Here is a 12,065-nt window from a genome sequence, read left to right on the forward strand (position 1 = left end):
CCCCTAACATTGGAGATGCTCTTATAACTGTGGGATATATATTCTTATCACATAATGGTCCCACCAAAAATGGTTGGTGCCCAAAAAACAAAACGGTTCAATTAGAGACTGTCTTTCCATGCTGGACGAGCCAGTTAGCCCATCTGAGCTAGGCAAGTTGGCATTTTAGCCATGTCTCTAGGAGGCCTGAGGGTCACCTTCACTTCATAGTGACCTATATTCCGTTTTATTCATCGTTAGGCCCAAGCTAAATCCCCGAATCAGGTCTCAAGACTCTCAACTCAAAACAAAAGTTCCCCAAGTGTCGTATCCTCCCAAAGTAACTGTTGCTTCTACTTCTTCCTCTCTAGCCCTAAGATTTTCGGGAGAAACTTGGAATGGTTTTTATGAGCTAAAGGTTAGTGACTTCGTTAATCACTGAATTTAGTTTTTTCTTTCTTTCTTTCTTTCCTTTTTTTTTTTTTTATTGTCCCGTGAAATTTTAATGGTGTTCTAATTAATGCGTTGATCTCGTCTTTTTCCTTAGTGAAATTAATTGGATGTTGTTGGCTGCTTGTTGCCTCTGTATTCTGTAACCGGTGTCTAGCAACCCTAAAAAGTTCTAATTTTTCACAGTCCTGTAACCAATGTTTATAACTTTAGCTGATTCTGGAATAAGTTTTAATTCATGTTTTCTGGATTCCTATAAGATAATAGAAATAAAGATGATAATTCTTATGAAAATGTGAAACAATTTTACAGAGATTTTGGTAGAAATGGTTAGGAGAGGTAGTGGGGTTTTCATGTTAATTGCATTTACTATACATCTCTGATTAGCAAGTAATACTGCCATTAGGACATATGCCCGAACTAGGCTCTCTTCAATCACTGACTTCCTCATAAATGCTGCTAGTTAGACACTCTTACATTCTATATTTCTATTTTTCTATTTTTCTGTTAATTGCCCTATAACTTGTTTTGATGATTGATATTAGTGTTATCGTGCACAAGACACACTTTCAGCCTACTCGCTTAGATCAGTTGCCATGTGACCATGTTTCCTGTTGTAATGACGTGGGTTCTGCTTAAAAGAACTATTCATGTTAGTTTGGAGTAGTATAACAGTGATAGCATATGAGTTTTCATGGTGTGGTGGTTGCAATTTTTTCTTTTGTGTCAGTTGTATGGAAGTTTTGAAGGTGTACATAGCAGCCAATCTAAGTAGTTGTTTTTAGTCTGGTTGGTTGATGAAAATAGCTGTAACTCAGTAGGGAAATGATGATAAAGGGTTTTGACATTTAAGTATAGAAGAAAGATGTTTAACGATGCGAATGGATGTTCAACCAATCAGGGCTTATATGCTTCTCTTGTTTATGTATGCAGAAAAAGGAAATGGAGGTCTCCGATGATGAAGCAAATATTCTGTTGTTAGACCAAATAGAGAAAGAATCATCTCAGCCTTTAGCACCGAATGGTAGGAAATTTGTGGAAGAAGTATTGAGTGGTCACGACAACACAAATTTTTGCGAGAACTTTCGTATGACCAAAGAACACTTTTCCAATTTATGTGTCATTTTACAAACTAAAGGACTATTGCGACACACAAATAGGATCAAGGTTGAGGAACAATTAGCTATTCTCTTGTATACAATTGGCCACAACCAACGTATTCGAACAGTGCAGAAGCGGTTTAGTTATTCCGGTGAAACCATTAGTCGCCATTTCAACAATGTGCTAAATGCAATTATGTCACTTTCTTCAGATTATTTTGATACTCAAGATCCTGAGTGCCCTCAAGAAATTGTAGAAGATACCCGATTCTATCCCTATTTCAAGGTATCTGGTACATGCCAATTTTTTTGTCAAGGCCATCCATTTTGTAGCTTAATTGAGTCTCACTTCACACTATCTTTTCTTAGAATTGTGTAGGCGTGGTAGATGGGATGCATATTCCAGTTATGGTCGGTGTCGATGAGCAAGGTCCTTTTCGTAATAGGCATGGAGTTCTTTCACAGAATGTTATGGCAGCTTGTTCCTTTGGTTCCCAGTTTCAGTATGTTCTCGCTGGCTGGGAAGGCTCAGCAACAGATTCATGTGTACTTAATGCTGCACTTACAAGGCATAGCAAGCTTCGTGTTCCTGAAGGTATGTCTAGTCATATATCTCTTACATGCTACTGCAGTTTATTTTCTCTACCAGATATCATCTTATTTATTTGTTTTTGTGTAGGCAAATTTTATCTGGTTGATGAGGACTATAGAAACACGCCTGGTCTTATCGCTCCATATCCTGGTGTTCGTTACCAACTGAGTGAATTTTCAGGTGCTGATGATCTCCAAAATGCTCAAGAGTTATTTAATTTTCGGCACTCATTATTGCGAAGCACCATAGAAAGCACATTTAAGATATGGAAAGCACGATTCCCTATTTTAACTGCGGCACCACTTTATCCATTACAAACTCAGGTGAAGCTAGTAATAGCAACATGCATTTTACATAATTATATTCGGAAGGAGAAAGGCGAAGATTGGCTTTTCAATATGTGCGAAGATGCACTATGGCAGCACACCGAGCCTACAGCAACACTTGCTGAGAAAGAATCTGTAGCACATGTTTCTGACAGCTATTTATCAGACTTCCCTTGCAGTGAGGTGGAGTTAGAGATGGCTTCAGAGTTGCGGGATTCTATTGCTGCTGAAATGTGGAATGATCACATACGAGATTCATTGAATTTAAGGTTCGATCATTAAAATTGGGTGTTTGAGTGGTCCACAAACAAGGAAGGTTGTGCCAGGTCTATAATCTTTTGAAACCTGTTTGAGTGAATTCATATTGGGAACACAGGAAACCTCAAGAAATACTATCATAGGCAGCGTATTTCTATTGCTATGGCAATATCAAGGTGGCCTGTTTCCTCCTCTTCTCAACTTGCACTCCTGCAGATTTGACATCAAAGATTGGTCAGACTTTACTCAGTAGATCTCGGGAAAAACAATCCCAATTGAAAGAAACAGGGTTGCTAATCTTATTTTGTTCGTTCATGTTTCTCGTAGAAGTGAGGATTAGGTTACATATGGGGATGGTGTGTTTTTTGTGTATCAGTAGGAAATAACTAGTATAAAACTTGCCTATGACAGTAATGAGACGATTGTTGTAATATATTAGGAGCTGAAGCTTAAATTCAAATTGATCAACTGATGAATGACAATGCATCTAAGGACAGTGAAGAGGATAATCATTTTCAGTATATTGGGTTACAAGTATATACCAAGCGCCATTCCTAGAGACAAATGAAGAAATGTAAGTAGAACATTCTAATGCTGTGGTATATACATAGGTTCCAGCCATTGAATTGAGGTAAATAAGTTGCCGGAAAGTTTAACATGGCAGAATGTTTAACAGAGTTGTCATCTCTTAGGCTTGCAACTTGCATATGGCAGTTGTGGATCATCTGAATGCGACAGCTGACCGGTTGATCACTTTCCTTGACGGCCAACAGGTTGATCACTTCTCTTGACCTTGCCTTGACACTGGAAAACCATGTTAATGGCCTGATACTAGTGGGTCCTTTTGTGTGGTGTGATCCTCGTAATGCCTGCTCTTTTTGGATCAAGCTATTGAGGGTGCAAGACATCTGGTGGTCTTGTTTTCTCTGTTAGGAAGGAGCTGTACAACATCTCTAAACTTCATTAAGGCTCAAAGCTTCCAGATGTGTATCAAACTAAAATAGTTAAAAAGACAACAAGGCAGAAAACAATGAATCAAACCGGTTATTTATTCGTAGTTTATTATTAATCTTGGGCGAAGACCCAAAACTTTGTCAAGGTTTGCAAAATGGCTAGATATACAACGGGTTTGGTACAAACTTAAAAAGTGGTACTGGTACAAACACTTGATCTTCTGCCCTGTCGCTACTTCCCAAGCTTGTAAAACGTGGTTCACAATTTGCTCAACACCAACACCATGCTTCACCTGTATTAAATATCACTTCAAACCTTAAATGTGGATTTCTAACCAGTAGCAAAGCGCAATAAGATATCACAAGGCAGCTTATGAATTTCAGTTAATGCTCATTTATGGTGTAGAATGACCTGCGGTAACTATGGATCATCCTCTCTGTATGGCGTTAGAGATGAAATAAACTTCTAGCTAGGGATTAGAGGTTCCAACTATTGGATTTGAATGATCTTAGCAAGTTCTGTGGGAAAAGCAATAGAACCTCGTGCGGATATTCTATCAAATATGTAGTTTATGAAAGAGAGTCACCATATCCATCACACATATACTCATCATTAGGTTTTTCATGAATTTTACAGCTGGAAGAGACGTGTACAATATAGCTAGTACTAAATTAATAGACACCCCACGGGAAGAATAAATGTATATACCTGAGAAAATACGAAGGGACCTCCATCCCTCATCCGAAGAGCATCACGTTCCATGACTGCCAGGTCAGCTCCAACTGCTGCAGCCAGATCAGTCTTGTTTATGACCTAATACACAGACACAACATTACAGTTAAACCATAATAAAAGACGATGTAAGACTTTTAAAGGTCTCATACTAATATGAATTGATTGAAGACTATGAATCATGAATTCAGCAACAATAACCAAAAAGTAGTAAGCATAGATTTAACAGAGGCCATACTAGGAGGTCTGCTTGAGTAATTCCTGGGCCACCTTTTCTAGGAATCTTATCACCTCCAGACACGTCAATTATGTAAATGATAAAGTCAGCCAACTCCCTGCTGAAATTAGCAGCTAAATTATCTGCATTCGCACAAATCAAAGATATTAATACTAGAATTAGAAACCAGCTTACCAAGGTTGGTTGTAAAAACACAATTACTGATAGGCGATAGCTCTAAACAATTCAGCTGTGTTTTCTATTTGCAGTCCAGAAAAATCTACATTGCTCATAAGTTTATACAAATTCAGTATTCAATTTCGACTTCCTGTCAAGTTGTGGGTTTTTCCCTATCTAAAATACTACATTAGAAGTCATACAGATTCTAGTGTTCAGCGCCTCCTGTTTGCTAAAGCTTTTTATCATACAACAAAATTGAATCTCGAACATACAAGATTAACAGTCATCAATTTCTAACTCATTTGACATTTATAGCAAACTATTCATCTCTACACAAAAGTAAAGAACCGAAAAATACCTCCACCAGATTCACAAAGAAGAATATCAGCTTTGTATAAGTTGGATAGCTCTTCCAGAGGACCTAAATTGATACTAATATCTTCCCGGATTGCGGCATGTGGACAGCCTCCGGTTTCCACAGCACGTATTCTTTCCTCTGGAAGTACTCCATGCTTCACGAGGAACTCACCATCCTCTTTCGTAAATATATCGTTTGTCACCTGAAAAGATAAAACGAAAAAAAAGATGACGCAAGGCCCTTAAAAACAAAAAATGATGCAGTGTTAAAAGAGTCCAGTAGAGTTCTGAATTAATAGGCGAAAACCCAAAATAAGATAGAGATAGACATATAAAGAGTACAAAAGCCGTGTGTCAATCACCAGACGGCAATAAGGTGTTGCCTCTTGTCTTATAAAGTTCATTTGTTAGCATAAATTACACATAAATGAATTAACAGGGAAACTATGGATTTCATCTCACTAATTAAGAATTTATCTGATTGGTAAATTTGGAAGTCCGAATGTACCAAAGTAAAACACGAAACTTTGAAATTCATAGAGATTTTTTCAAATGAAATGAGTGGCGGTGAGAGGAAGAGAAGGTTCAAACTGTCTAATTGATATGTTCAAGGGAGACATACGAATGTTTATAACCTACGCAACCATGGTGATAGAATGTAGTCTACATCAAAGTACATAAACGGTGAAAAGACTCATGACTCATCTTTCTTCTTCTTTTCTTTTTGCTCGAGAAACTCATAACTCTTGTATGCTCAGCTGAATGTACTTACTCCTTACGTGTGGACTTATAGTGAAATGAAGAATGAAGCCACTTAATGATCGAAACTACTATTTTCTACTTCAATATACAATAAAATCGAGAATCCTGAATTCTACCCTAAGTCTTCCCTGTCAACGCGATAATGCCTCAGTTTTGGATACGGTGACCTAAGAATTCGCCAATTTGGCACGATATCCAACTTTCCAGAACCATATACATGAAAATGAACATGCACTATTTTAGAACTTAGAAATAGAGCCTATCCGGCAATGCTCATGAGAACAACACAAAAAAGATCATGGCAGAGGAAATGAAATCACAATATCCAGTATGGTTTGCGTCTTCTAAACCCCCTCATACTTCCAAAGAAAACAGAAACTACGCTATCCATAGACATTGGACTGATAAAAGAGAAATTTTAAAATCCCAACATACTTACCGCTGCAAGACTGTACTTGTCACGTAGGAATTGACACAATGCCAGCATCAAAGCAGTTTTCCTGTTTAAATCGAGATTTGAATTAATCCATGTATACAGATTCCTATGACTTTATAGTAGAAGCTAATAAACTACCAGAAAACTACGAAAAGATTTGAGATCAGAAGCTTGTTAATCAAAGTGGAATCACAATGTCTGAGTCAAAAATCAAAAGGTAGCAATCCAATTGCAAAAAGATGTGGTTTCACATTATTACCATATTTAGTTTACACTTAACAACTCTGGTAGCTAAAGCATGATGAAGAAAAACCTTTTCAAGTAAAATGATGATCAAGTTCAAATTGAACAAAGAAATGAACTTGTGAACATGGAGTAGAGTGTATCAAAGTAAAACTATCAGATAAGAAACACTTAACACACAAAGGGTTCTTACAATTTCTTCAGTAACCCTAGTAATCAGGACTACACAAAATCAACTTATAAATGGATATGAAAACTCACTGATCTACACATCGAACATAATAATAAAATAAAACAAAGTTTCTGTTCAATTCTGCTAATTTAAGTTCACGAACCTCCAAATTAAAGAAGAAGAAAATCAAGAAGAAGAAAAAAAAAATGCGATTTTCTCTAAATTACTCACTTACCCAGTACCAACAGGACCACCAATACCTATAGTAAAAGCTCTTTCTCTGAAATCTCTAGAGGAAAGAAGAGGAGCTCTTCTACTGAAAAAGCCTGGTGAGTATATGGGTTCATGTGAGTGTGGTGCCAATCCATCATGGCTATGGTAAACTTTTCCATCATTACCCATAAAGGAATCACCAGCATGATGATGGTCATGATCATGGTGATGGTGGTCATGGGTATGTTGATGATCTTCAGATGCCATTGGAGACTTTTCTTCGCCTTCAGAGAGTTTTTAACTGGTCAGTTTGATGTGTGGGAGAAAGTGGTGATCTCACTGATCTGTGATACTCGCTGATAAGTACCATATTCGTTCTTTGTCTCCCTAAGGCCAAGCATTATGGAGAGGGTATCTCTTCCCTGTCCCTCACATGTAGCGAAGGGATAGAAGGCGAAGGCAACCTCACTATTGTGCTCTCTTTTCCCTTCCCTACATGATGCGGCTACTCACTAGCACTATGAATGGTGTCAAACAACTACTGAGTAGCCGTATCAGTCAATCAGTTGACTTGACCAATACGGCTACTCAGTAGTCGTATCATAGGTTTAAGCAGAGATGCACAAGACCCGGTCCATTTTACCTGTACCTGTCAGGAACCGAAAAACTCGGACTTGTACCGTACCGGACTCGGAGTTGCCGGTACATGTATCGGTTCTGAAAGTAGAGACTCGGAGTAGCGCGGTACAGGTATTGGTTCTGGGGGGAGTCCCGGCCTGTACCGGACCAAATGTCCCGGTAAATTAGAGCCGTTGATATCTTTTAAGATATTACATCCTAGTCGTCCCTCCTAGGTCTAATCTATCTATCATTCTATCTCCGAGACTCGAGAGACCATTTCATTTTTCTTTTCTTTTTTCTTTCTCTGTCTGAACTCTGAAGAGAAGAGCAGCAGTCTCACTTAGGGTTTAAAATTAGGGCTTCCGAATCTCCGTTCGTCAAATCTCTTTGTTCATAGGTATCAATCTTCACTCCCCCACAGATTCAAGATTAGTCCTGGCTTGAATCTCAATTTTGGTTCTCTTTGTTTACATAATATGGTCATTAGAGATGTTCTTTCCTTGTTTTTCTACTGAATCTTGGATTATTTTTTACTGATTTCTTTTTAAAGTGATAGATCTTTTCTGGGTTTCTTATGGTTTCTGCAATTACGTAGTTTGAATGAAAGAATTAACAAGGATGATGAAACCCTAACTGAATTTGAATCATGTGACTGTGATTGATTAGTTCGTAGAAGTTAATAACGTTAAAATTTTTGAGAATTAGAAATCCTTTAATACAGAATTTTGAATCACATTATGTTATTTCTTTGGTTTTGATATATTTGAATCCTTTGATTTATATGTTTAATTTACTGTGTTGTATTTTTGATTTAGAAAGAGAGAGACATATTTGATCTTTAGAAGAAGTTATAGTGATTTACAAAAAGCCTGTGCTAGTTCTTTCATACCCACTCCTGATATGCTGCATATGTTCTCTTGCAGGCCTTTGAGGTGCTAAATGGGGAAACGCAAAGCACCAGATGATTCCAATAATAGCATTAGTATAAGACCAAAAGAAACTGTTCTAATCTGTTGATACTTGATATCATATCCCTCTTTTAGTGTTGAGCATCACTCTCTTTGTCTTACATTGTGTTTCTGTGTAATGTTTGTTACATGACTACACCAGCAAGTTCAACTCCAACTACAACTACAACTCAACAAACAAAAGTTAGATCATCCTCTCAAGATGCATCTCACACAAATGGAGTTGAACCCACACCAACAAGTACAACTGAAAGGTGAAATTAGAATTTCAGGAACTCTTTCAAGATTATAAGTCCTTGTATTCAGTTCATGAAGAGGGGTCAAGTAGTGATGCCCATACTGTTGCCAATCCAGTTAGTGTGCAATCTCAAGGTATGTTTGCTAGAATTCAATCAAGGAGGAAACGGTATTGGGACAGCCCAAGTTGTGTTGAAGAGGCAAGAACAACTGAGCTCTATAGGTATTTGACAGATGTGATTGATGGTGGAATGCGTGAAATAGGTCAACCTGACCAGTTTGACATATTGGCTTGGTGGCAGACTAATGCAAGCAGGTATAAAATACTTGCATACATGGCAAGAGATATATTAGCCATGCATGTGTCTTCAGTGGCCTCTGAATCATCTTTTAGCACCGGGAAGCGCGTCCTGACTCCATGGACATCTTCTTTGTCTACAAGGACAGTTGAGGCATTGCTCTGTACACAAAGCTTTCTTCAAAAGCCAATTGCTCTTGATCTTCTATGTGATTATATACCTGATGATGATGTTGAAGATGAGGAAGGTAATGTATTAGTTTTTCTTGTATTTAAGAGTACTTACTTTTCAAGTTTTCTTGTATTGGTAATTTGATACTTACTTTTTTGTTGCATGTTGCAGCCATATGAGATTCTCTGTTAAAATCTTGAAGTAAAATCCATGTCAGTGCAGCCAGTGCCATTGTTTGAGAAGTCCCCAATCCTTTTTTGTTGCCTGTTGTAGTTATATTGGATGCTTTGCAAGATGATTGCATTTCATTTCTTGTCGCAGACTTATGGAAAAATTATTTTTAGTACTATTTTATAATGTTGAACTTTGAACTTAAGTGTGTGATGTTGTTTTAAACCTTTGTTTATTTTGAACTTAAGTTGTAATGTTAAACTTTGAACAGTCAGTTTTTAATATGTTGAGTTTGATGTTAGTCTGGCTGTTAGCCTGTTACCGTGTGTTTCAAAATTCAGGTAAAAAACCGGTACAGGACTGGAACCGGACCGGTCTTACAGGTACAGGTACAAGTCCAGGTACAGGTTCTCAAAATGAGGAACCAGTCAACTCCAGGTACAGGTACCGGTTCCAATAGAAAATCGGACTGTACCGGCTCATGTGCAACTCTAGGTTTAAGGCATCAGAAACCGGCTCGGGCTCCCCCATTTCTTCTTCTTCCCTAGTTTTTCGTCCTCTCAAAACCCATTCAAACCCCTTTTATCCCCTTTCAAATTTCTATTGATTCATTGCGATTCGTTGGCTTAAACTAAAAGGGTTTCATCGTTACTTCAAGGTGAAACAAATCCATTCTTCAATTTCGAATTTCATCCAAAAAATCATATAAGTGAGTGATTCTAATTTTAGGGTTTGAATGGAATTTGATTTTGATTTTGATTTTGATGAAATTGTTGTTTGTAGGTTGGTTAGGTTTGTAGTATGCAATTCAATAATATAATTAGAACACATATTTAGTGAAAAAACATGATTAATTTGTTGTATGTCTTGATTTATGTTGAATGAAATGTTGGTAAACTACTATGGTATACACAAATTGATACCGTGTTTGTTGTTTGCAAAGGTACATAATGAGTCTAATATGTGCTTATGTGAGAGTTAAATATGAAATTTATTTGGATAGCTCTAGTGATGAAGAAGAGAAAGCTTTGCTAATGTTTACACAACTATGTTTGGATGAACGATTGCGTATTATTAGACAACCGGTACCTAGGGAGGTACAGACACGTAGTGTAATAACGCGTGATCGATTGTGGCATGATGCCAAAATGATGAATGATTATTTTACGCCTGGAACTGCTTATACCTCAAGACAATTCAAACAACGTCTAAGCATGAGGGAAGACTTATTCGAGAAATTGTTAGGAAAATTGCTTGAAGTTGATCCAGAATGACACCAACGTCCAGATGCAACCGGTACTATGGGGCATTCTCCGTATATGAAACTAGTTGTCGTGATGAAATGTTTATGCAAAAGTACGGCTGCTGATAGTGTTGATAATTACACTCGTATGAGTGCAACTATAATATACATGTATCTAAAAATATTTTGCCACGCCATTTGCATGACTTTTGAAGAAAGATATTTGCGTGAACTCACTCCTAAAGATGTTCAGAGGTTGCTAGCTGAGAATGCGAAACGAGGTTTTCCTGAAATGCTTGGTAATGTTGATTGTATGCAATGGCCATCGAAGAATTGTTCGGTAGCTTGGCAAGGAACTTACCGGGGTAAAGAAAAACATAGTAGTTTGGTATTAGAGGCGGTGGAATCATATGATTTGTGGTTTTCGCATGCTTTTTTCGGAATGCCCGTATCAAACAACGATTTGAATGTGTTGGCACACTCACCCCTTTTTGATAACATGTTAAAGGGTGTAGCACCTCCATGCAATTATGTCATCAATGGTCACTGATACCATATAGGTTATTTCTTAGCCGATGGTATCTATCCAAAGTTGACTACAATTGTACAAGCTTTTAGTCAGACATTGGAAATTCCCGAGTATGTGAGATTTAACAAGTATCAAATGGCTAAAAGAAAGGATGTCGAGCGTGCTTTTGGAGTGCTTCAGGGTAAATTCAGAATTGTCGGATACCCATATAAGTATTGGCACCAATCTGACTTGAACCTAATTATGAAATGTTGTCTTATTTTACACAACATGATTATTGAGCATGAATGTCGGGATACGGATCGGGGTAGAGTTGTTCCTGTTCCGCTTCCGGAACCTACCAATAATGGTCGTGTATTTATGTCATCTCTGAAAAACCTAGAAATGCACCTACAACTGAGAAATGATCTTGTGAAGCACATTGCTATGCGTCCTGGTAGAGGAGGCCAGGCAGGAGACTTGTCTAGTTTGGAGGGTTCAGATATGGAATACGTGGTATTTCCATCATTAGAAGGATATTATGAAGATACAGACTTAGAAGAAGAAGTAGTTCCTGGTCAAAACGACGATGGAGCATTTGATTATTATGGAGATTACAATGATCAAATCCTGAATGACTTTAAACATGTAGTTGAACGTGTATATGGATATGGACATGTGCGAGACGAATATGAACATGATGGAGATGACGATGATGATTCTGGCGATGAGGAGGATTATGACGATGATGAGGACGATAATGATGAGGAGGACTATGATGATGAGGATTCAGACGGTGGCGATGATGTTGCGTACGATGATGCGGGTATGTATGATGATGATGATGTTGAGGCATGGGATGTATCTCACTGTTGT

At 37.8% G+C, this 12,065-nt stretch overlaps 2 protein-coding genes across 2 annotated transcripts; one reads left to right on the forward strand and one right to left on the reverse strand.

Moving 5' to 3' along the window:
- Positions 1-267: 267 nt before the first annotated feature.
- On the forward strand, positions 268-3,196 carry LOC113281721. Its single transcript, XM_026530533.1, has 4 exons — positions 268-397; positions 1,363-1,815; positions 1,899-2,124; positions 2,209-3,196. Exons 2-4 carry the CDS (start codon positions 1,372-1,374, stop codon positions 2,727-2,729), a joined length of 1,191 nt encoding a protein of 396 aa, XP_026386318.1. The 5' UTR covers positions 268-397; positions 1,363-1,371; the 3' UTR covers positions 2,730-3,196.
- On the reverse strand, positions 3,194-7,317 carry LOC113281722 (urease accessory protein G-like). Its single transcript, XM_026530534.1, has 6 exons — positions 6,994-7,317; positions 6,347-6,407; positions 5,147-5,348; positions 4,630-4,751; positions 4,368-4,472; positions 3,194-3,951 (listed from the first exon to the last, which is right to left on the reverse strand). The coding sequence occupies exons 1-6, from the start codon at positions 7,236-7,238 to the stop codon at positions 3,754-3,756; spliced, it is 933 nt and encodes a 310-aa protein (XP_026386319.1). The 5' UTR covers positions 7,239-7,317; the 3' UTR covers positions 3,194-3,753.
- Positions 7,318-12,065: the final 4,748 nt, after the last annotated feature.

The sequence above is a fragment of the Papaver somniferum genome, chromosome 5, assembly GCF_003573695.1.
Source record: "Papaver somniferum cultivar HN1 chromosome 5, ASM357369v1, whole genome shotgun sequence".
Lineage (NCBI taxonomy): Eukaryota > Viridiplantae > Streptophyta > Magnoliopsida > Ranunculales > Papaveraceae > Papaver > Papaver somniferum.

What these genes read in the sequence shown, in the direction of transcription:
- LOC113281721 (XM_026530533.1), top strand. Translation starts at nt 1,372, where the DNA reads ATGGAGGTCTCCGATGATGAAGCAAATATTCTGTTGTTAGACCAAATA. An exon ending in GATTCTATCCCTATTTCAAG is followed by an intron (nt 1,816 to 1,898) that starts GTATCTGGTACA and finishes ATCTTTTCTTAG; the next exon opens with AATTGTGTAGGCGTGGTAGA. An exon ending in CAAGCTTCGTGTTCCTGAAG is followed by an intron (nt 2,125 to 2,208) that starts GTATGTCTAGTC and finishes GTTTTTGTGTAG; the next exon opens with GCAAATTTTATCTGGTTGAT.
- LOC113281722 (XM_026530534.1), bottom strand. Translation starts at nt 7,238, where the DNA reads ATGGCATCTGAAGATCATCAACATACCCATGACCACCATCACCATGAT. An exon ending in TCTTTGTGAATCTGGTGGAG is followed by an intron (nt 4,752 to 5,146) that starts GTATTTTTCGGT and finishes GTGCGAATGCAG; the next exon opens with ATAATTTAGCTGCTAATTTC. An exon ending in GTCCCTTCGTATTTTCTCAG is followed by an intron (nt 3,952 to 4,367) that starts GTATATACATTT and finishes TATTTAATACAG; the next exon opens with GTGAAGCATGGTGTTGGTGT.